Source organism: Amblyraja radiata, chromosome 4, assembly GCF_010909765.2.
Source record: "Amblyraja radiata isolate CabotCenter1 chromosome 4, sAmbRad1.1.pri, whole genome shotgun sequence".
Lineage (NCBI taxonomy): Eukaryota > Metazoa > Chordata > Chondrichthyes > Rajiformes > Rajidae > Amblyraja > Amblyraja radiata.
Genome location: NC_045959.1, coordinates 94,424,006 through 94,449,379, shown reverse-complemented (window position 1 = coordinate 94,449,379; position 25,374 = coordinate 94,424,006). Strand labels below are relative to the sequence as shown.

At 44.0% G+C, this 25,374-nt stretch overlaps 1 protein-coding gene across 4 annotated transcripts in view; it reads right to left on the bottom strand.

Annotated features, from left to right (window-relative positions):
• Positions 1-270: 270 nt before the first annotated feature.
• Positions 271-25,374, bottom strand: part of zfat (zinc finger and AT-hook domain containing) — a 104,991-nt gene continuing 79,887 nt past the window's right edge. For 3 of the 4 annotated variants that reach the window (XM_033019962.1, XM_033019965.1, XM_033019964.1), the window contains exons 12-16: positions 20,293-20,431; positions 16,553-16,674; positions 12,749-12,878; positions 8,223-8,350; positions 271-1,393 (exon numbers count right to left, since the gene is read on the bottom strand). In XM_033019962.1, coding sequence (XP_032875853.1) covers positions 1,148-1,393; positions 8,223-8,350; positions 12,749-12,878; positions 16,553-16,674; positions 20,293-20,431 — 765 coding nt within the window. In that variant the 3' untranslated portion in view covers positions 271-1,147. The remainder of the gene's footprint in view (positions 1,394-8,222; positions 8,351-12,748; positions 12,879-16,552; positions 16,675-20,292; positions 20,432-25,374) is intronic. The other variant, XM_033019963.1, reaches the window with a different exon arrangement.

Here is a 25,374-nt window from a genome sequence, read left to right as displayed (position 1 = left end):
GCTGTTAAACCTTTCAGGGAAGAAAGCCAGCCTGGTCCGTGGTGAGTTGTGAATATTAACTCATTAACTATTCAAAAAGCAGTTTAGATTAAAGCTATTTCTTTTTCTTAAGTAACGTCTTTTATTCCTTATTTCTTTATTCCTTTATTCCTTATTTTCTCAATTTCTAACATTATTTTGTTTAGGTTAATAAAGAAACATACTTAGCTCTCATTTTCTAGATTTGGCCAAGGGATGCACATCTAATTAATGGTGAGTTCTACTAAGTACTTCCAGGAATTTTGGTTTTATTTCAGAATTCCAACATTTGCAAATTTTCTTTAAAATCCATGCATTGTTATATATTTATGCGTTTTTTATCATCAATTTCTTCATAAAAGAGGCTATTAATTAAGTGTACCTGATGTGCTAACACTTCTTTTACAGACAGTGTCACAGAATATTAATCAGTTTTACTCCTACCTACATGTAATCTAATGCTATAGAACAGTTTAACAGTTGTTTAGAATATATGACATTTCAAAGTAGGTCAGTCTCTGGTAACATTGAATTAATGTTAAAAAATTGCACTCACTTATATTTTTTGATCTGTAAGCAAAGTAGACTTATCCCTCACAGAGATACTAGTCAGAGTGATTTTATTTTAAGATAACGTTGCAAGAAAAAAAACAAAATTGTCAGGTGTTCCATAACTTTGGGCTTCCTGAGCTTATCCAGTTTTGGTTTCCCTCCCACCTTAAACTATCGTACATGATGTGGTGTAGGGTAAACTATCTTTCGTTCTTCCACCCTGGCTCTTTAGACTAATTCTCCTAGGTGGTCAACCTTGGGTGGTAACCATGGCGATTACCCTTGATTTGAGCCATGTTCACTTTAAAGGGAAGCATAGATCTGGAAAGCTAACTTGAGGGAAGGGGGCATGTGGGCTTGCAAATAAAAAAGACAAATTATAAAGTGAAGTAACTGAAGGAATCTTGTCCTCAATTATTCATTTTTCTGGAGCATTGCTATTTGGTTATTGTCTGCCACTCTTCAGCTGAACAGAGCTCATTGATTGCATGGATACTGCATTATGCAAACCAGAAACTTAGAACTTCTTGCCTCCTTGCTCCAAGCAGTTAAAGTTCTTTGAAGATTATAGGAATGGTTACAATTCCTCAACCTTTTTTTCCATCGCCTGCTCATCTGCTGGCCCAGCCTCTTGCACGTAAACAATGAATTCAGATGTCTCTTCACCCTGAGTGTAAACAGTTACTGTCTCAATCCCTTCCACGTCATCAGAGGAGACGACCACTTGCTCCACAAGATGATGTCCTTCTACAAGCTCCATGGATGCCTGCTCCAAGGCCTGCTGAATCATCACCGTGTGATTGCCTGTTTCTTCATCTTCAGCCTGAAAGTAAAGAATACGTGCAAGTTACCAATTCAATCTTCTAATATAGAGCAGGTTAACATAAAAGCCATCTGATCACTCTCTTCTCTCTTTGCTTCCTACTCTTCTAAAGGTGCAGACTTTTTCAAGACATCGGGCTGTAGCAGCAGTCCGAGACTTCAGTCAAGTGGCTATTATACTTCAACAATCAAAGATAGCAACAAATTAAATACCTTTAAATGAAAGGTAGGGAATTACGTCATATCTATGGGTCAGGGAGAGAGTGAATCTGCAGTGAGGTAGAGAGTGAGTGTGTGCGTGAGGCAGGGAGTATCCGTGAGATAGAGAGAGTGTATGTGAGATAGAGTGAGTGTGTGCGTCAGGCAGTGTGTGCATGAGATAGAGATTCAAGATTCAATTTAATTGTCACATGTACCAATTAAGGTACAGTGAAATTTGAGTTACCATACAGCCATACTAAGTAAAAAGCAAAAATACACACAGCACATAAAATTTAACATAAACATCCACCACAGTGGAATCAACATTCCTCACTGTGAAGGAAGGCAATAAAGTTCAGTCATCTTCCTCCTTTGTTCACCCGTGGTCGTGGCCTTTGAACGTGGCCGTTGCCGACGGTCCGTTGTTCGAGCCCTCTCGTCGGGATGATCGAAACTTGGAAAATATGTGTGTAAAGAGTATGTGCTTGTGGTAGAGTGCTTCGGAAAGGAGTTTCCTGGTGACTCACCCCACTGAACGACAATTTTGTTATGAAAACTGATTTGCTTAAAAGTGGAATTCTCTGAACATCAGTTGACATAGTGATCTCAATGCTCACTGTTACAAATTGAGATAGCAGAATATTTTCCAATCAACCTGCATGGTGGAAATAACCTACACTATTGTTTATCTGATTTTAGTGCCTCATTACTGACATTAAAGGAATTCTGTCCCTTACTCTGGAATTCCATGCCTTACCCTTCTCATTCCCTCAAGGTTGTTCTTCAAAAGCCTTATTTGACCACGTTTTGTTTATCAAACATACGTATAATCTCCCTTACTTGAATGGCTGTCATTCTTTATTTACCCACAAACATTATTTACCTTGCCCCCCCCCCCCCCCCGCCCCCACGACTCTGCACTCTCTCTCACTCCACCTTTATTTTCCAATTTGTTTTTCCTTATTTTAGCAGATGCTATCATGGTTATACTGATTTTTAACAAAGCAATTGCCTTTGTAAAGAATATATGGCACAGTATTTCAGTATTTTATACTTTACAATTTGATAGCAAATCTTATTTCTTTGCACTCTCTGGTCAAAATCTATATAACTAAAAATCTCATCTTGACCACTTCCTGTCTGCGCTGTATATTGATTTGAGAAAATACGCTACCTTATATCGCTATGATTTTTGGCCATCTTACTCACAAGTCCTCCTCCGCTGAGGGTGCACCGTGGATTTTTCCGTTCGATGAAAATTAAAAAAGTTATGAGTGTTTAAAAAATCTTGAGATCAGCTGATTGGTCCTCTCGCCTGTCAATCACCATGATGAAGGTAACGCTCCTTCCAGGGGGGCAGGACTTTAAAACGCCGGATGCCTGGACATGAGTCAGTCACTCTGGAAGATCGCGTGGGAGAGGCCACAACCATGATTCTAAGCTGTGAATCAACTGGACTGTGAATCTGCAATGTACTTAGAAACATAGAAACATAGAAATTAGGTGCAGGAGTAGGCCATTCGGCCCTTCGAGCCTGCACCACCATTCAATATGATCATGGCTGATCATCCAACTCAGTATCCCGTACCTGCCTTCTCTCCATACCCTCTGATCCCCTTAGCCACAAGGGCCACATCTAACTCTCTCTTAAATATAGCCAATGAACTGGCCTCAACTACCCTCTGTGGCAGAGAGTTCCAGAGATTCACCATTCTCTGTGTAAAAAGTTTTTCTCATCTCGGTTTTAAAGGATTTCCCCCTTATCCTTAAGAAGTGACCCCTTGTCCTGGACTTTTCCAACATCGGGAACAATCTTCCTGCATCTAGCCTGTCCAACCCCTTAAGAATTTTGTAAGTTTCTATAAGATCCCCTCTCAATCTCCTAAATTCTAGAGAGTATAAACCAAGTCTATCCAGTCTTTCTTCATAAGACAGTCCTGACATCCCAGGAATCAGTCTGGTGAACCTTCTCTGCACTCCCTCTATGGCAATAATGTCCTTCCTCAGATTTGGAGACCAAAACTGTACGCAATACTCCAGGTGTGGTCTCACCAAGACCCTGTACAACTGCAGTAGAACCTCCCTGCTCCTATACTCAAATCCTTTTGCTATGAAAGCTAACATACCATTCGCTTTCTTCACTGCCTGCTGCACCTGCATGCCTACTTTCAATGACTGGTGTACCATGACACCCAGGTCTCGCTGCATCTCCCCTTTTCCTAATCGGCCACCATTTAGATAATAGTCTGCTTTCCTGTTTTTGACACCAAAATGGATAACCTCACATTTATCCACATTATACTGCGTTTGCCAAACATTTGCCCACTCACCCAGCCTATCCAAGTCACCTTGCAGTCTCCTAGCATCCTCCTCACAGCTAACACTGCCCCCAGCTTAGTGTCATCCGCAAACCTGGAGATATTGCCTTCAATTCCCTCATCCAGATCATTAATATATATTGTAAATAGCTGGGGTCCCAGCACTGAGCCTTGCGGTACCCCACTAGTCACTGCCCGCCATTGTGAAAAGGACCCGTTTACTCCTACTCTTTGCTTCCTGTTTGCCAGGCAGTTCTCTATCCACATCAATACTGAACCCCCAATGCCGTGTGCTTTAAGTTTGTATACTAATCTCTTATGTGGGACCTTGTCGAAAGCCTTCTGGAAGTCCAGATACACCACATCCACTGGTTCTCCCCTATCCACGCTACTAGTTACATCCTCGAAAAATTCTATAAGATTCGTCAGACATGATTTACCTTTTGTAAATCCATGCTGACTTTGTCCAATGATTTCACCACTTTCCAAATGTGCTGCTATCCCATCTTTAATAACTGACTCTAGCAGTTTCCCCACTACCGATGTTAGACTAACTGGTCTGTAATTCCCCGTTTTCTCTCTCCCTACCTTCTTAAAAAGTGGGGTTACGTTTGCTACCCGCCAATCCTCAGGAACTACTCCAGAATCTAAAGAGTTTTGAAAGATTATTACTAATGCATCCACTATTTCTGGAGCTACTTCCTTAAGTACTCTGGGATGCAGCCTATCTGGCCCTGGGGATTTATCGGCCTTTAATCCATTCAATTTACCCAACACCACTTCCCGACTAACCTGGATTTCACTCAATTCCTCCAACTCCTTTGACCCGCGGTCCCCTGCTATTTCCGGCAGATTATTTATGTCTTCCTTAGTGAAGACGGAACCAAAGTAGTTATTCAATTGGTCCGCCATATCCTTGTTCCCCATGATCAACTCACCTGTTTCTGACTGCAAGGGACCTACATTTGTTTTAACTAATCTCTTTCTTTTCACATATCTATAAAAACTTTTGCAGTCAGTTTTTATGTTCCCTGCCAGTTTTCGTTCATAATCTATTTTTCCTTTCCTAATTAAGCCCTTTGTCCTCCTCTGCTGGTCTCTGAATTTCTTCCAGTCCTCTGGTATGCTGCTTTTTCTGGCTAATTTGTACGCATCATCCTTCGCTTTGATACTATCCCTGATTTCCCTTGTTATCCACGGATGCACTACCTTCCCTGATTTATTCTTTTGCCAAACTGGGATGAACAAATTTTGTAGTTCATCCATGCAGTCTTTAAATGTCTTCCATTGCATATCCACCGTCAACCCTTTTAGAAATAATTGCCAGTCAATCTTGGCCAATTCACGTCTCATACCCTCAAAGTTACCTTTCTTTAAGTTCAGAACCATTGTTTCTGAATTAACAATGTCACTCTCCATCCTAATGAAGAACTCAACCATATTATGGTCACTTTTGCCCAAGGGGGCACGTACAACAAGACTGCTAACTAACCCTTCCTCATTACTCAATACCCAGTCTAAAATAGCCTGCTCTCTCGTTGTACTTGCAATAAATGATTTGTTGGCCCTTAATGAAAATGCAATGCGTTGTTTGGCCTGCCCTGTGCTTGAAACTGCAATGGAAATGGAAATGAAACAAAAATCCAATGAGCTGTTTGGCCTGCCCTGTGCTTGAAACTGCAATGGAAATGGAAATGAAATGAAAATGCAATGAGCTGTTTGGCCTGCCCTGTGCTTGAAACTGCAATGGAAATGAAATAAAAATGCAATGAGCTGTTTGGCCTGCCCTGTGCTTGAAACTGCAATGGAAATGGAAATGAAATGAAATGAAAATGAAATGAGTTGTTTGGCCTGCCCTGTGCTTGAAATTGAAATGGAAATGGAAATGAAATGAGTTGTTTGGCCTGCCTGTGCTTGGAATTGAAATGGAAATGAAATTAGTTGTTTGGCCTGCCTGAAACTGCTCATTTCGGCCCACAAGGCCCCTATTAGCCAATAAACCAGTCCTTTTTGCCCAAAATGCCAGTATTAGGCCAGGAGGAGCATTTTGGCCTAAAAGTCCTGTGCCACGCCAGAAAAAGTCCTGAAAAGGTGCCTTTCACTGATATTTTTTCTTAAAGTGCCCCTTTGGCCCATCAGGCCTGTACTAGCCCAGGAGGAGTCCCTTCAACCCATCAGTAAGTCCCCCCCTGCAAGTATTAAACCTCACCCAATGAAAAATGTCTAAAATTGATTCTCCACCCTATCCCCCTTCTTCTCAGTCTCTCACCTGTTTTTGGCAGAATTTCTGGCAGTTTCTAAGCTGCCAGCCCACCAGGCCTGAGTGACTGAGCTGCCAGCCCACCAGTATTGCGTTGGGGGACCAGCCCTCCCGTGTGAACATGGGACCCCACGGGTCCCACTTAGTCTAGTTTATTAATAAAAATAGAGGTAAAGTAATATAATGCAGCCGATTACTTCATGCACAGAAATGCATACATGAATGTAATGAACTTGTAAGAGAATCAGTAAAGGAGAAAGCATGAGAGACAAAGAAAGTGCAAAAGTATGCTGAAGAGACTGAATGAAAATACATGTAAGATCGCACGTTTATGTGTGCAAATGTATGGGAGAATGTGACAGTGCAAGATAGACTGAAAGATGTAGGAGAGGGAATGTTAGTTTGTGTGGGTGTGTAAAAGAAAATGATTGCCCAAGGTGGCATGTGTGTGACAGAGAAAGTGAGCACATGAGAAAGAGAGACATACAAGAATGCAGGTAAGGGTATTTGAGGCATTTGTGTGCTTTAGTGAGAGAGCACGGGAGAGTGAGGGTGTGAGGGAATGAGAAGGTCTGAATGAGAGGGCTTGAATGAGAAGGCGTGAGAGAGAGGGGGCATGAGAGAGAGAGAGAGAGAGAGAGGACATGAGGGATATAGAGGGCGGGAGAGAGAGGGCGGGAGAGAGAGGGCGGGATAGAGAGTCATGAGGAAGAGCGTGAGATAGAAAAGGCATGAGAGTGGGCGAGTGGGAGAATGAGAGCGTGAGAGAGAGGGCGTGAGAGAGAAAGAGGGCATGTGAGAGCGAGGGCGTGAGAGTGAGGGCGCGAGAGAGAGTGAGGGCATGAGAGAGAGTGAGGGTATGAGAGAGAGTGAAGGCGTGAGAGAGAGTGAGGGCATGAGAGAGAGTGAGGGCATGAGAGAGAGTGAGGGCGTCAGAGAGAGTGAAGGCGTGAGAGAGAGTAAGGGCGTGAGAGAGAGTGAGGACATGAGAGAGAGTGAGGGCGTGAGAGAGAGTGAGGGCGTGAGAGAGAGTGAGGGCATGAGAGAGTGTGTGGGCGTGTGAGAGTGAGGGCGTGTGAGAGAGTGAGGGCATGAGAGAGAGTGAGGGCATGAGAGAGAGTGAGGGTGTGAGGGCGTGAGAGAGTGAGGGCATGAGAGAGAGTGAGGGCATGAGAGAGAGTGAGGGCGTGAGAGAGAGTGAAGGCGTGAGAGAGAGTGAGGGCGTGAGGGCGTGAGAGAGTGAGAACATGGGAGAGTCATGAGCAAGAGCAAGACAGGGAGTGAGAGTGTGAGGGCGTGAGAGGGACAGAGGGCATGAGAGTGAGAGAGTGAGAGAGAGGGTGTGAGAGAGAGAGAGGGCATGAGAGGGAGAGGAGAAGGTGCGAGTGTTCGGAGAGAGGGTGCACTGGGGGGGGGGGGGGAGAAGATATGAATAATGGTATTCACCTTTGGGGCAGTGAACCCTGTAATAAGAGCCTCAAACCAGTCCAGATCCATGCAGCAGGGTGTTGTAGTGGTAAAGCTATTGAGAGGCAGAGGCGGAGACCCGGGTTCGATCCCGACTTTGGGCGCTTGTCAGTACGGAGTTCCTACATTCTCCCTGTGACCTACGTGGGTTTTCACTGAAATCTTTGGCTTCCTCCAACATTACAATGATGTATAGGTTTGTAGGTTAATTGGCTTGCTATAAATGTAAAAATGCTGCTACTTTGTGTAGAATAGTGTTAATGTGCGGCACTGGTCAGCCGAAGGGCCCGTTTCCGCGGGACAGAAACTAAACTAATCTCTAAACTAAACAAAGACGGTCTCCGCTATCCAATCACTTGGGTCAGTCCATCTCATTTCACCATGCTTACATCTTTGCAAAATACAAACTGCCATTAAAGTAAAATAAGCTGCATAACCATTCATATACATAAACATATTGGTGTATCACAAAAATGCTACTTTCAAGCAACAGTTGGTAACATTCAGAGATTGAGACAGAATGAAACTTTTGACATTACATTGCAGTGATAGCTAGTTCCAGATAAAGGACATTGGGAACTTACTTGTTCTACCACTGTTAAGGTGCCAGGTGCCATGGTAACTACAGAAGCCACAGCACCATCGTGGTGCTCAGGTGTTAATCCAATGATCTGCTGGAAAATGTTCACAGCTGTTGAGTCCATTCTATCCCCTAGAATAAGAAACAACAGGAATAAATTGAAAGGCATAGAATGGATGTGGAAAGGATGTTTCCACTGGTGTGAGAGTCTAGGACCAGAGGTCAATAGCCTCAGAATTAAAGGGTGCCTTTTTAAAAAAGGCGAGGTGGAACTTCTTTAGTCAGAGGGTAGTTAATCTGTGGAACATTGCCACAGATGGGTGTGGAGGCCAAGTCAGTGGATATTTTTAAGGCAGAGATTGACAAATTCTTGATTAGAACGGGTGTCAATAGTTATGGTGAGAAGGCAGGAAAATGGGATTAGGATGCAGAGATTTGCCATGATTAAATGGCAGAGTAGACTCGATGGGCCGAATGGCCTAATTTTACTCCCATAACGCGAACGTGAAATTCAAAGAAGTGTTTCTCACCCACTTCCCCTTCCCCCTTCCCAACTTCCCCCTTCCACCTATTTTTTCTTTAAATATAGTTTCACACTTGTGAACCCAACTGCTAATCTTTTTTAGTACTCTGGGGCTAAGGTGATTAGTAGCATCCAGCCACTGTCTTCAACACAAATCAGAAAGAACCCATGTTTTAACCTGCATCTAATGCTTCATCTTCAATTAAGATGTTTTGCACGAAGTTTTGATTTCCAATCCTTTATGATTTTATATAAAACTAGTAAACTATGTCTAGTCTGACAAATTTAACTTTGTTTTAAATGATACTATAAATAATGACGGGTCTCGACCTGAAATGTTGCCTATTTCCTTCGCTCCATAGATGCTGCCTCACCTGCTGAGTTTCTCCAGTATTTTTGTCTACCTTCGATTTTCCAGCATCTGCAGTTCCTTCTTGAACATATAAATAATGGAGCTTGGATAGAGGCTTTAAGTAACTCCTGAAGTCATAGAGTCAACCAGCAGGGAAACAGGTCCATTGGCCCAACTCATCCAGGCTGACCAAGATGCCTCATCTAAGGCATTTATATTTATCTATACTTTGCCAGTATCTCTCTCTACCTTTCTTATCCATGCAACTCGTGGCACAATTTTCTCTTTACATTGTGCCAAAATTAAACTGGAAATGGTAATCTACAATGGTAATCGTTAACAGAAATGCACATTTGAGTTGTGCCACCCAGTACATGGCCCCAACATGAGGTTTGGGCAGGGACTGAGAGGACAACGGCCATGATAGATAGTTCAAAGTGCACCGAAGAGCAGCAGGACCCAGGAATTAATGATTGGATGGCGAGGCCTGGAGCTCCGTAGTGGATGATTTAGAAATGTCGGCGGGGTTTGAATCAGGGGCAATGATGGACAATTGGAGTGCTTGAGTAAGAGGAGGATAGAAATGTGGGACTAGTTGTTGTTGGGGCTGTTTGGTGGTGGATTGTTCGACGTAAATCCTTGTTCAAGGTGTATCGTGGTCCTATCCCCGAACTCTACCTCCGGCTACATTGACGACTGCATTGGTGTTACCTCCTGCACCCATGCAGAACTCACTGACTTCATCCATTTCACCACTAACTTCCATCCAGCACTCAAATTCACCTGGACCATTTCCGACATCTCCCTACCATTTCTTGACCTCACTATCTCCATCGCAGGTAACAAGACTACTGACCGACATCTACTACAAACCCACTGACTCCCATAGCTATCTGGACTACACTTCTTCCCACCCTGCTTCCTGTAAGGACTCTATCCCCTACTCCCAATTCGTCCGTCTGCACCGCATCTGCACCCAGGATGAGGTGTTCCAAACCAGGGCATCGGAGATGTCACTTTCTTTAGGGAACGGGGGGATCCCCTCTTCGACAATAAATGAGGCTCTCACCAGGGTCTCTTCTATATCCCGTAGCTCCGCTCTCACTCCCCCCACTTGTAACAAGGACAGAGTTCCCCTTGTCCTCACCTTCCACCCGTCACATGCAACAGATAATCCTCCAACATTTTTGCCACCTCCAACGGGATCCACCACTGGCCACACCTTCCCATCTCCTCCCCTTTCGGCTTTCTGCAGAGACCGCTCCCTCCGCAACTCCCTGGTCAATTTGTCCCTTCCCACCCAAAACCACCCCCTCCCCTGGTACTTTCCCTTGCAACTGCAGGAAATGCTATACTTGTCCCTTTACCTACCCCCTCGACTCCATCCAAGGACCCAAGCAGTCTTTCCGGGTGAGGCAGAGGTTCACCTGCACCTCCTCCAATGTCATCTATTGCATCCATTGCTCTAGGTGTCAACTGCTCTACATTGGTGAGACCACGCGGAGGCTTTGCGATCGCTTCGCCCAACATCTCCGCACAGTTCGCAATAACCAACCCAATTTCCCGGTGGCTCAGCCCTTCAACTCCCCCTCCCATTCCGTATCCGACCTTTCTGTCCTGGACCTCCTCCATGGCCAGAATGGGTTCCACCGCAAATTGGAGGAGCAGCACCTCATATTTTGCTTGGGTAGTTTACACCCCAGCGGTATGAACGTTGACTTCTCCAATTTCAGGTAGTCCTTGCTTTCTCCCTCCTTCCACGCCCCTTCCCAGCTCTCTGACAGCCCACTGTCTCAGCCTCTTCCTTTCTTCCCCCCTCACATCAGTCTGAAGAAGGGTCTCGACCCGAAACATCACCTATTCCTTCGCTCCATAAATGCTGCCTCACCCGCTGAGTTTCTCCAGCATTTTTGTCTACCTTCTTATATTGTTAGTCATTTACATAATCATAAACTCTTAAAAGGATCACACTAAATTGAAACCATTGGCTACATTGTTTCTCTAATACAGGGGTCGGCCACCTACGGCCCCTGGTCCAAATGCGGCCAGTAACCCAAAATCATCCGGCCCGCAGGCGGATTTTTTCCCCGTAATCATCTGGCCTGCCGAGGGCCGAGCACCGAGCTCTGGCTGTACCGCATCCTGCGCAAAGCCGCGCACATTCTGTGAACACGCGATTTGATGCCTGCCATCCGGTGCGGGATCCATGTGTGCACGTGATAGATGTGGCCCGCCATCCACGCACAGACATGCGTCCTGGCCCCTATGCAGAACAATGTTGCTGACCCCTGCTCTAATATAAACATTGTTAAAGTAATACAATAGTCATACATGTCAGTCATAGCAAAGCATTCAACAAGTTCCACATGGTAAGCTGCACTGGAAGGTTAGATCGCATGGAATCCAAGCAGGGATAGCTGAATGGATAGAAATTTGGCTTCATGGAAGGAAGCAGACGGTGATTGTGGATGTTTGCTTCTCAGACTGGGCCCATTACTGATTGTCATCTATATCAATGATTTGAATTAGAATGTACATGGCAAGATTAGCAAGTTTGCAGATGATACAAAAGTGGGTGGTATTGCAGATAGTGGAGATGATTGTCAAAAATTGCAGCAGGATCTTCATCGGTTGGTTAGGTGGGCTGAGGAATGATTGATGGAAGAACTGTGAGATGTTGCATTTTGGAAAGTGTAACATAGGCAGGATATACACAGTGATTGGTAGGGCTCTGGGAACTGCTATAGAGCAGAGGGATCTAGGAGTGCATGTAATTATTTCCTTGAAGGTGGCGTCACAGGTAGATGGGGTGGTCAAAAAGGCTTTTGGCACATTGGCTTTCATCAGTCAGAGTATTGAGTAAAGAAGTTGGGAGTAAATGTAACAGTTATTCAGATGTTGGCAATGCTGCATTTTTTCCCCCGTAATCATCTGGCCTGCCGAGGGGGTTCAGTTTAGGACACCATGTTATAGGAAAGTGTTTTTAAGTTGGAAAGTGTTTTTAAGTTGGAAAGGGTGCAGAGAAGATTTACAAGGATGTTGCCAGGACTGGAGCGTCTGAGCGATAGAGAGAGGTTGAGCAGGCTGGGACTCTATTCCCTGGAGCGCAGGAGGATGAGGGGTGATCTTAGAGTTGTGGAAAATCATGAGAGGAATAGATCGAGTGGCTGCAGAGTGGGGGAATTGAGAACCAGGGGTAATTGGTTTAAGGTGAAGTGAGAGGAGGGGGTAACTATAGCTCACAAAAGGTGGTGGGTGTATGGAACGAGCTGCCAGAGGAGGTAGTTGAGGCACGGACTATCACAAACGTTTAAGAGACAATTAGACAGGCACATGGATGGGACAGGTTTAGAGGAATATGGGCCAAACGCAGGCAGGTAATATAGATAGTGTAGATGGGACATGGTGTGGGAAAGTTAGGCCGAAGGGCCTGTTTCCTCTCTGTATGACTATATGTTCATAATGACAAAATTTAAAGAAGACTTGGACTGGTACATTGATAGGAAAGGTTTAGAGGGATAAGGATCAAGTGCAGGCAAACGGGACAAACTCAAATGGGACATCTTGGTCGGCAAGGATGAGTTGGGCCGAAGGGCCTGTTTCTCTGCTGTATAACTATAACAGAAAATATCCACAGTTACACTGTTTTACTCACCATTCTCTGTATTGTACCGTAAGTCCTGAAGAGCTGCCACTGCTGCTTGGGCACCTTGGACATCCTCTTCACACTCTGCTATATGAAAGTACTGTGTTTGAGTCTGCTCTGCAGGAGCTTCAAGAACCTGCTGAACATAAACATAGATATATGCAAATCAACTTATTTCAATATAAAACATTTTCTTTTATTCAATTAAAACAGCGCTATTTTTCGAAAATGAACATTGCATTTTTGCTTATTTTCATACTCAGTGTTAACATATTGCAATCTAAGGACGGGAGCAGGGAAAAGTTTTTTTACATTTCTTCTCCCTTGATAACTTTCAGAATAAAGGCAGATTTAACTATTATTGCTATCTCGTTTCAATTTTTGTTGGATTAAGCTTCTAACTTCGTGTTTCATCATTCTGAAACCAATTTTCACTATTTACTGGTGACCAAGTCCATAAAGGGAAATTTGCAAGCTCTCGCTTTGAGCATTAAGTACATTTAAATTAGAGACCACATATTTGTACCGCCACCATATCACACTCCCTATCTCATGTATAGACAGTTTCATACTCTCGTCATGTATTACTAATGGCTTAACTGAGAAGAAAACTATTAAACAAAATGAGGGAGTTATAAATAGTGATTCAGGGATGAGAAATAATGTGTCACAACCATTTAAATCATTTTCAGTTATTAGTGTACATTTGTTCCATTGATTGCCACACCTTGGTCACTTTGGTGTTGGATCTCCGGCTTAGGTTTTCTGTCCTGTATACCACAATCTACAAATCCTTTCCCCCAATTTCCCACATTGTTCAAGCACAATCAATCTCCATGCATTTCATCTTCAAAACCTCCAAATTAAGGGAAGGTCCTGGCAAGCGGAGAGGAGGTAGGGCCGAGGACAGAATGTTCAGAGACGGTTAGGCTGAGGAATGGCCAAGGAGAGGCAGTCTGGCCGCACGGCCGAGAACACAGAGGGACCCGGAGGAGGGGGGCCACCATGAACAAACAGGGACTCGGTGGGGAGGGGGGATCGAGAACAAAGGGGGACCCAGGTGGGGGGTTTGCCGAGAATGAAGAGGGACTAACATAACTCTAATAAGTACCTTTGTAACATTGTCAACGCCAGAAACGTGGCGTCTTATTGTGTATTGTATGCAAAAACAAAGAGTTTAATTGTACGTAGTACAACAATAAAGTATCATGGTTTCCTCTCCATCGATATCCATCCTTAAAATCCATTGGATCACACACTTGCTTTATCTACATCCAACCCAATTTTTATTTGCAAACCCAATTATTTCTTTGTTTTTGTTTTGTTGTGGCAGTGCAGGCTTAAATACCATCGAGACACAAGAGATTGTAGACGCTAGAATTTGGAGCAGAAAATAAACTGCTGGAGGAATCCAGCAAGCCAAGCAACGTCTATGTTTGGGATGGTTGATGTGTTTGGTTGAGAGACAATGAGTGCAGGTCAAAGAAAGCCAGTGTACAGAAATGATGGGAAGGGGTGAGACAGGGGTTGGTTGTTAGATGGAACCAGATTAGGAGGGGAAATGATGACCAGATGGAGCCACGTGGGAGAGACAATATGAACGATAAAATAAAGGAGAAGGAACTCTTGTGGATGGGTATGTGGGTGGTGAGCAGGTGGGGTGGGATTATGAGTCTTGGTATTGAAGGGGTGGGGAGGGATGGATATAGTAAACAAAAAGAGAAAGGGAGCCTGGGTGGACAAATGGTATTGGGGAAGGAAAACAAAGGGTGTGGGTTATCTGAAAAAGGGTGTAATTAACCAAACGGAATACAATATGTTGTTCTATTTTGTTTTGTGATACTTTTAGTACTGGCCAGAATTTTTTTACGCTCAATAACTTTTCTTTCAATCCCTCCCACTTTCTACAAATTAAAGATACAGTCAATGGTGTTTGCAGGGGCCACGCACTTTCTTATAGTTCTCTCTCCTCCTTATCTGTTCTCAAGAAGAGGCTTTCCACTCCAGGACTTCTTAAATGTCCACATTTTTCAGGAAATGTAGTTTTCCCTCTTCCGTGGTTGATAGAGCTCCCACACACACTTCCTCCATTGCCAATCGCTTGCTTTCACCTCATATCTCCCAGACTGAACGGAGATAAAGGTCCCTTGCTATTCACCTTTCACCCTACTGGCATCGTCATTCAATATATCATCCATCGGTTGTAGAAACAAACTACAAATGCTGGTTTATACCGAAGATAGACACAAAGTGCTGGAGCGGGTTAGGTAGCATCATTGAAGAAAAAAAGATGTATGACGTTTCGGGTCAGAACCCTTCTTCAGACTTCAGACAGTCGGAAGAAGGGTTCGGACCTGAAACGTCACCCATCCTTTTCCTCCCGAAATGCTTGCTGACCCACTGAGTTACTCCAGCACTTTGTGTCTATTTTCCATATCATCCAATGGGATTCGGCACTAGTCACATCTTCACCACTGGCCACAAACTCTTTGAATCACTTCCCTCTGGAAGGCGACTCCGGAATGTCAAAGCTGCCACAGCCAGATATAAAAACAGTTTTTATCCACAAGTAGTTGCCCTACTCAACTGCCAACAATCTGTAGCCTCTCTTTGATCTGGTATTTTGTTGGTTCACATGTTTGATCAAAGGTGTTTTATCATTCATGTTTTATTATTATTGTTTAGTATTTTCGGAGTCATTCGTAACTATTACTGTATGTCATGTTGTTACTTGTGGGCGGAGCACCAAGGCAAATTCCTTGTATGTGAATACTTGGCCAATAAACTTACTTACTTACTTAAGTAGGTTTTCTGAAGAAGGGTTTCAGCCCGAAACGTTGCCTATTTCCTTCACTCCAAAGATGCTGCTGCACCCGCTGAGTTTCTCCAGCATTTTTATCTATTTCGATTTTCCAGCATCTGCAGTTCCTTCTTAAACAATTACTTACTTACTTACTATCCTGCTTTCTGCAGGTACTACTCTCGCTGTGACTCCTTGGTCTGCTCATTACTTCCCACCCAAGCCTCCCCGTCTCCTCCACTTTCTCCTGCAACTTGAAGTGCAACACTTATCCTTTCCCCTTTACCCCACCATTCAGGGACCAAATAGACCTAGTCTATTGCATAAATGCTCTCGACGCTGCCTTTTCGATTGCACCAAGACCAAGTACAGACTCGGCAACTGCTTTGCGGAGTACCCATGCTCTGTCGGCAATGGCCATCTTGAGATTCCAATTGCATGCCATTTCAACTCCCTTTCTCATTCCTACACTGACCTGTCTGTCCTTGACCTTTTGCACTGCCTTGGTGAGGCCAAATGTAAACTGAAACAATGGGTAGCCACGTGGGTTGCTCAAACTCAATGGTATGAACTCTGACATTTCCAATTTCAACTAATCCACTGTGTTCTTTTCCTAACCCCACCAGTCCACCAGAATTGTATTGAAGTTACTCACATAGGCGACTCACAAAGTATTTCTCAATCCCAGAACTTCCACTGCTAAGAAGGGCTGTGGCTTCAGGAGTAAGGAAATGGCAATCTCTTTAGGCTCTTTTTCAAGTTACACATCATTCTGACTTGGAAATACATCAATCTTTCATTATTGCTGGACATAAATCCTAGAACTCTCATCACAATATCATTATGTGAAAACAAGGAGTACAATGGTTCAAAAAGCTGGCTTTGTGAGCAACCCCAAACCCAAATAAATGAACAGATAGAGAACTTAATTTTATAACATTTGTGTTCAAAAATCAATCATAAAATCTAGATTACAGCAACATAGAATCTATAGATGAGAGGAAAGTAGGTACCTGCTCTATGGCTTCTCCTTCTATGCTACCCACAATCTTCAGTCCATGCTTGTTTTTCAGGTGTCTGTTCAATTCCCATTTGGTGCCATATACAAAACTGCACACTGGACACTTTACACCACCTTTTAAAAGAGAGTAAAATATTTTTATTGAAGAAATCTGATAAGTGTACCTGGTTGATTTCGAAACTCCAAGGTTATCGAGTTTTGCGCATCCTGATTTAAATGATAAGTCTGATGATGGGTCTCGAACCCGAATCATCACCTTTTCCGTCGCTCCATAGATGCTGCCTCACCCGCTGAGTTTCTCTAGCATTTTTATCTACCTCTGATTTAAATGATGATTTGTTTTCAATACCACATGCAAAATGATTGAGAATGTAAATAGTTTTGATGCAACAGAGATCTATTACACTGTTGGTAGCAAGTCCGTTTGCCATATCACCATTAACCATGGAGTAGAATGGTTAAGGTGGAAGGAAAAGTTACAGGGTTGTCGCATTGGGCAATTTTAACTTCCCCAATATTAACAGGATCTTAGTGCAAAAGGCTTAGAAAGGGCAGAATTTGTTAGGAGTATCCAAGTGTGTTTCCTGAAACCATGGATAATCCACATAAAGGGGACTAAAAATGGTGATGGAGAGTGATACTGTTTTCTCCCTGTGATTAATAAAATTATTATTCAGAGAAGAGTTAAAAGTCAACGAAGAGCGTGGATCTGAGGTAGTATGTGGGTGAAACCGTGCAAGGAAGCCATTTTTCCTCTCCCAAAATAAAGCAAAAAGCTTTAGAATTATCTCTATGGTAATGTTGTGCTGATCTCTCGGTTTTATTTATAAGTATTATTCAGGACTGATGGCAGATAAAATCCTCAAAGGGAATGAAACAAACATGTGCATGTAGATCACGGGATATCAAGCATCAGCTGGGCACAATCAAAACATACATCCTGCTGTTATGCTTCTTAACCATTTACTTTGATCAAATCATCATCCGCCTGTGATCTTAAATATTGAAAGTCAAATCAAAATTCATGAGATCATATGCACACAAGGAACAGTAATGTTATCTGACCTTTTGAGCCTATTTTCCCATTTGTCAAGTTTCCTGAATATAGTAATGAACAATGCATTCAGTATGTTTGTCTTCGGGCATGGAGAATAGAAGTTGGGACAAAATGCTACAGTTTTACAAAACATTGGCTAGACCATACTCAGACTTAATTGGCTATTATGTTATCCCACTTTTGCATCCTACACATTAGGGGCAATTTATAGAAACCTCCAAACCTGCACCTCTTTGGAAAGTAGGAGAAAACCGGAGCACCCAGAGAAAACTGGAAGAAAGTAAAATCTCTGCACAGACAGCACCTATAATCAGGATCGAACCTGGGTCTCCGGTGCTGTGCTCTACAGCTGCACCTCTGTACTGCCTTCTGTGCCGGCCAATATATAAATTCAGTACTGGAGTCGGCCACTCAGCCCCTCAAGCCTGCTCAGCCATTTAATAAGGTTATGGTCAATTTAACTAACCAAAGGAACTTTTCATTAACTTGCTCATCAAGAATCTACCTCTGCCTTGAAAATATTCCCAGACTCTTCTTTCTCTTTGAGGAAAACAATTCTGAAGAGTCACAACGCTCTGACAGTAAAGAAAATTGATCAACTCGGTCTTAAAAGGGCAATCACTTTGTGGCTCTTGGTTCTAGATTCTTCCAGAAGAGGAAACATCCTTTCCACATTCTCAAAACCCCTCAGGGTCTAGTATGTTGGGTCTAGGATAATACCTGGCCCTCAACACCAGCAAAACCAAGGAACTGATTGTGGACTTTGGAAGGAGTAGGATGGGGACCCACAGTCCCGTTTATATCAATGGGTCGATGGTTGAAAGGGTCAAGAGCTTCAAATTCCTGGGCGTGCACATCTCTGAAGATCTTTCCTGGTCCGAGAACACTAATGCAATTATCAAGAAAGCACATCAGCGCCTCGACTTCCTGAGAAGATTACGGAGAGTCGGTTTGTCAAGGAGGACTATCTCTAACTTCTACAGGTGCACAGTAGAGAGCATGCTGACCGGTTGCATCGTGGCTTGGTTCGGCAACAAGAGCGCCCTGGAGAGGAAAAGACTACAAAAAGTAGTAAACACTGCCCAGTCCATCATCAGCTCTGACCTTCCTTCCATCGAGGGGATTTATCGCAGTCGCTGCCTTAAAAAGGCTGGCAGTATCATCAAAGACCCTCACCATCCTGGCCACACATTCATCTCCCTGCTACCTTCAGGTAGAAGGTACAGGAGCCTGAAGACTGCAACAACCAGGTTCAGGAATAGCTACTTCCCCACAGCCATCAGGCTATTAAACCTGGCTCGGACAAAACTCTGATCATTAATAACCCATTATCTGTTATTTGCACTTTTATCAATCTATTTATTATTGTGTGTATATACAATGGTATATGGACACACTTATCTGTTTTGTAGTAAATGCCTACTATGTTCTGTGCTGAAGCAAAGCAAGAATTTCATTGTCCTATCAGGGACACATGGCAATAAACTCATTTGAACTTGAACTTGTTTCAAACAAGTACCCTCTCATCCTTCTAAACTCTCGAAGATACAAACCTAGCTTATCCAAATTTATCTCATAAAGCAGCAATCCCATTCCAGATATTTTTCTGTGGGGGGGGGGGTGTGGGGAGGGAGGTGGAGAGGGGGGAGGGAGTCAGATAGGGGGAGGGCGACAGGGGAAGGGGGGAGAGAGGGGGGAGGTGGGAGAGAGGGGGGAGGGGGGAGAGGGAGGAGGGAGGGGGAGTGGGGGGAAGAAGGGGGGCAGAGAATGGGGAGAGGGGGAGGGGAGCGAGGGGGAGGGGGGTGGGGAGGGAGGTGGAGAGGGGAGTGAGGGGGCACCGGATGGAGGGGGAGGGGGGAGAAGGGAGAGGGGGAGGAGGGAGAGAGGGGGGGAGAGGGGTGAGAGAGGGGGAGGGGAGGAGGGAGTGGAGAGGGGAATTGAGGGGGGAGGGAGGAGGAGTGGGGGGAGAGAGGGGGGGAAGGGGGCAGAGGAGGGGGGAGATGGGGAGAGGAGGGGGAGGGGGAGAGGAGGGGGGAAGAGAGAGGGCGTACTTGAACTCGGCGGGCACTGAGCAGGCAGGGCCACTGGTGAGCGGGCCACGGTAGCGCTCGGGTCCTCGCGGGTCCTCTGAAGCCCTCGGAAGCCCAACCAAATTAGTGCGTGTTCAGCGGCTTCAATCCAGAGCCCGGGGGGTGGGGGGGAGGGCAGCTGGGCTGTGGGCGGGTGCGAGTCGACTGTGAGCGGGCGGCGAACAAATGACTGTGAGTCGGGGATGGGGGGGGTTGGGGACGTAACTCGCGTGTGGAAAAAAATGCTTAGCAGGCTGCGCGTTGAAAACACCGTGCAGCGGGCCGTGAGAAACAGAGCCATTGTGACATCATCAGCTCGTTAGCTTTAAAAAATATTTCATTTTTGTGTATACTTTTAATAAATAACTCAAGAAATAATGAATCAAAGTTTCAGATGAGTCGATTTTTGAGATCATGAGGTAAATCTCTATCGGAATAGGTAAAAATGTCATCGTTAGCACACCATGCTTTTGAGGAGATGTGAATCACAGACAAACAAGACACACACACACACACACACACAAATAAATACATCCACATCCAGAGTTTAATAATTATAGAGATATAACTCCTGATATTCAATTAATTTAATTATACCCTTATTACCTTGCTGCGCTACACTCTCCTGAGCTAGTACACCAGTCCCAGCATTGACATATTCATCATTGGGATGTTTCTTGTGGTAATGTCGCTTCAATGATCCAGCCATGTTACAGGAATAGTGGCACAATGCACATCGGAAAGGCTGTGGTAAATAAGGAAAATATTACATGTAAAAGTAACTAGTTCATTAACAGAGCAGCGAACAATCCAGCCCCAAATAGAAGCACCATTTACACCAAACAACATAGATTACAGTATTACTTGTAACAACAACTGGGAAAGCAGCACAGAGGGAATAGCAAAATATCAACATCAAAGAAGCAGGAGTGTCTAACTCGAAAACAGGTAACTAGACCGTTTAAAAACTGGAAGAAACTGGTATAATCTAATAATATCATGGAATGATAGGAGTATTTACAAAAACAACAACGATAAGTGCAATATTTTTATCAACAACAAAAAAAATAACTTTGTACAGATCATAGCACCAGCTGATCCTTACCAGGTGACAGTAACATGAACTGCAACAACAAACACTATAACTGCTGTTACTCCTTGCAATTTTGCAGGACTGAGGATGATTTGCTATTATTTTAGCTTTTAGAGATACAATAGGGGAACAGTCCTTCAGCCCACCAACCCCATGCTGACCATCAACCACTCGTTCAGACAAAACGTATATTAACCCTTTTATTCGTCTGACATTCTGCTGTGAGTCAATCATCCATTCCCCACGGAGAATAAACTGTGCGATTCCTTCAAGGCAAGATGACCATTGCACAGTAGCCATGCCTGGACTTGGTAGAGCAAGGTCTTGGCCCAGTGAGAAGGAGATCAAAGTAACTGAAGAACAAACTTTATATCTGCACATATGCTAATTTGGGCACAAACACATTGGCTTCTTCCCCCCACCCTGTACCCCAACACCCCACTTCTCACTGTACTAGTTAATATGGGAATTGGCAGCCAATTTGTACACAGTGAGTTCTCACAGATTGCAATATCATAAAAGCCTTATAATTTGTTCCAGAAGTCGAGGGATTGGCAGACAGAGAGCACCGCTAGTCTTTTTTGAAATCATGCTCTGGCATCAGTTTACACATATCAGAGAGAATACAAGGCGCATTCAAAAGATGACATCTTCAAAAAATACAGCATTCAATCAGAATTAGAGAAACTGAAGAGGAATGTTTAGGCCAATACTGTCCATATTTTTTTTTTAAATCATCACTATTGGCCAATTTATTCAACTCAGACTGCATGCTACCTATTCAGTGTGCTATGACTTCTAAATTTCCATAAACTAGTTTGACTGTTTTCACATCTAGATCTCAATTCATTTTTTGGAGTAGAGTCAATAGAGTCATACAGTGCAGAAACAGGCTCATTGGTCCAACTTGCTCACGCTGACCAACATAACCCATCTACACTAATCCTATCTGCCTGCATTTGGCCTAAAATTATTCTATCCATGTACCTGTATAAATGGTTCTTAAATGTTGTGATCGTACCTGTCTCAACTACCGTCTCTGGCAGTTCGTTTCATACTTCTACTACCCTTTGTACAAAAAAGGTTGCCGCTTAGGTTCCTACTAATTCTTTCACCCCTCACCTTAAACCTATGTCCTCACCTTAAACCTGGTTCTAGATACTCAAACTCTAGGTAAAACATTCTGTGCATTTATCATATCCATTTCAAGCAAAACTATACTAACAAACTTCATATTGCACCATGTTATATGCAAAAGTGTATTCAATAAGCCACACATTTACCTAACAAAATACAATGTACGTGCGTGTAAATGATAAATAGCAGCAATGCATCTATCTACCTATATTACTAAAAGTCTGATCTTGACAACTTCCTGTTGTTCCGTGTATTGATTTTAGAAAAAACGTTGCCACTTACGGCTGTGATTTTTGGCCGTCTTACTCAGAGTCCCCCTCTGCTGCGCAGGACAAGAGGATTTTTCCCATCGATGAAACACAAAAGTTATTTGCGTTTAAAAAATGTTGAGATTCTCTCTCCTGAAGGCCATGCCCCTTCCGGAGGGACTATAAAACCCGGAAGTTTTGAGTGTCTCAGTCAGTCTCTGCAAGATGGGGGAGCGAGAGGGTTACGTCTCTCAGTCTGAGCTGTGAATAACACTGAACACATGTCTACTAACCTGCGAGTGGTTTTACTGACCTGTCAGTGCCCTTAAAGTAGTTTGAAAATATAGTTTGGAAATGCTAAAGCTGTGTTGCCTTTGGTTTGGAAATGCTAAAGCAGTATTGTCTTTGGTTTGGAAATGCTAAAGCTGTGTTGCCTTTGGTTTGGAAATGCTAAAGCTGTGTTGCCTTTGGTTTGGAAATGCTATAGCTATGTTGCCTTTGGTTTGGAAATGCTAAAGCTGTGTAGCCTTTGGTTTGGAAATGGTAAAGCTGTGTTGCCTTTGGTTTGGAAATGCTGAAGCTGTGTTGCCTTTGGTTTGGAAATGCTAAAGTTCTGGTGCCTTTGGTTTGGAAATGCTAAAGCTCTGTTGCCTTATTAAAGTTGCCTTGCGTAATTAAAGTTGCCTTGCCCAATTAAATTTGCCTTGCCTTCTATATAATTAAAAGTCTAATCTTGACCACTTCCTGTTTGTGCTTTATATTGATTTTAGAAAAAAAACGCTACCATGTATGGCTGTGATTTTTGGCGATCTTACTCAGAGTCCCCCTCTGCTCATCAGATGACAAAGATTTTTCCCATCGATGAAAAATAAAATAGTTATCAGTGTTTAAAAAATGTTGAGATTCTCTCTCATGTCAATCACGCCATGAAGGCCACGCCCCTTCTGGCGGGACTATAAAACCCAGAAGTGTGGGCATGGCTCAGTCTCTGCAAGATGGAGGAGGGAGAGGTCATGACTCGCTGTCTTTAGTGGCCTTGCACCCTGCTTGAAATGGTATGAAACTGCACTTGAATTTGGCGGCCTTGTACCCTGCTTGAAATGGAATTTCAAGGAATAGCCGTGTCAACTGCCAGCCCACCAGCCGTGAGTGAACTGCCAACACAACAGGCTTGAATGACTAAGCTGCCAGTCCAAGAATCCATTCGGCCCACAATGTCCATACTAGCCCTCTGGGAACCAGTCCCTTCAGCCCATAACACCCATTCTAGCGCTCCAGAAAGCCCTCTCCCCCTCCCCTCACACTGGCCACCAACATTGGAATTGGTGGAGCGGTGGAATATTGCGTTGGGGGACCAGCCATCCCATGTGATGCTGGGACCCAATCGGTCCCACTTAGTCTAATACTCTTCCCTTTGTTCTCAACATTCTAAATTTCCGTGTGTATGCAGGGTTGTGTTGCCTTTTTTTCAATCTCCTAATTTTGTATCTTCTTCCAAACGCTTGGCCACAGCCTTCACATTTTCACACATGCTACTCAAATGTTTCCCTCGACGGGATAAACATCTGCCCGTCGCATTCCTATATTACCAAAGTTTTAAAAGTTTTAATAGTTTATTTCAAAAAATTTACTGCTTTTCAGTGGGAGACTCTAGCAGTACTTTCTATTGATGTCACAGTGCCATCTCACAGATGTCCAATCACAATAGATCTCATTTACAAATGACATCACAATGGGACAGGGGTGGGAGATTGCAACCTTCACGTGTTTCCACGAATGTAATCAACCTGGCGTGCAATCAAATAAGATCAAATAGAACAAGTTGTCCTCCAATCCCTCTCTACCCCCCTCCCTCTCTACCCCGTCCCCCTCCACCCTTCCCTCCCTCTCTACCCCCTCCCCCTCTGCCCCTACCCCTCCTTCTCTAGCCCCCTCCCTTTCTGCCCCCCTCCCTCTCTGCCCCCCCCTCCCTCTCTAGGACCTATGGGTGAGTGATGGAGTATTGCGTTCAGCGACCAGCCCACCTCCCCTGTGATGCCGTGCGCCCCCCCACCCCTCAATCTCTAGCCCCCTCCCCCTACACTCCCTCTCTACCCCCCTCCGTCTCCCTCTCCAATCGCACCTGCACAGATGGGGGCTATGAGTGAGTGGATAGGGCGAGGGATGGGGGGAAAGGAGAAAATGAATAATATTTATGTAATATCAAGGGGGGGTTTGTGTGTGTGACGTCGCAGGCCGCCCCTCCACCCACCCCCCCGCAACCACGCGTTGAGGGGACGGGACCCAACAGGTCCCACTTGGTCTAGTATTATACAAAAACTCTTCCCTTTGTTCTCAACATTCCAAATTTCTGTGTGTATGCAGGGTTCTGTTGGCTTTCTTTTAATTTGTATCTTCTTCCAAAACGCTTGGCCACAGCCTTCCCATTTTCACACATGCTACTCAATTTTTTACCCTCGACGGGATAAACATCTCCCCGTGGCATTCCAACCTATATTACCTTTTTAATGTTTTGATCGTTTATTGCAAAAAAAAACTGCTTTTCAGTGGGAGACTCTTTTCATTGATGATGTCACATGCCATCTCACAGACGTCCAATCACAATGGATCTCATTTACATATAACATCACAATGGGACAGGGGTGGGAGATTGCAACCTTCACATGATTCATCGAATGCAATCAAATGCAATCAAATAGAATAAGACTGCATGGATGAACTACAAAAATTGTTCATCCCAGTTTGGCAAAAGAATAAATCAGGGAAGGTGGTGCATCCGTGGATAACAAGGGAAATCAGGGATAGTATCAAAGCGAAGGATGATGCGTACAAATTAGCCAGAAAAAGCAGCATACCGGAGGACTGGGAGAAATTCAGAGACCAGCAGAGGAGGACAAAGGGCTTAATTAGGAAAGGAAAAATAGATTATGAAAGAAAACTGGCAGGGAACATAAAAACTGACTGCAAAAGTTTTTATAGATATGTGAAAAGAAAGAGATTAGTTAAAACAAATGTAGGTCCCTTGCAGTCAGAAACAGGTGAGTTGATCATGGGGAACAAGGATATGGCGGACCAATTGAATAACTACTTTGGTTCCGTCTTCACTAAGGAAGACATAAATAATCTGCCGGAAATAGCAGGGGACCGCGGGTCAAAGGAGTTGGAGGAATTGCGTGAAATCCAGGTTAGCCGGGAAGTGGTGTTGGGTAA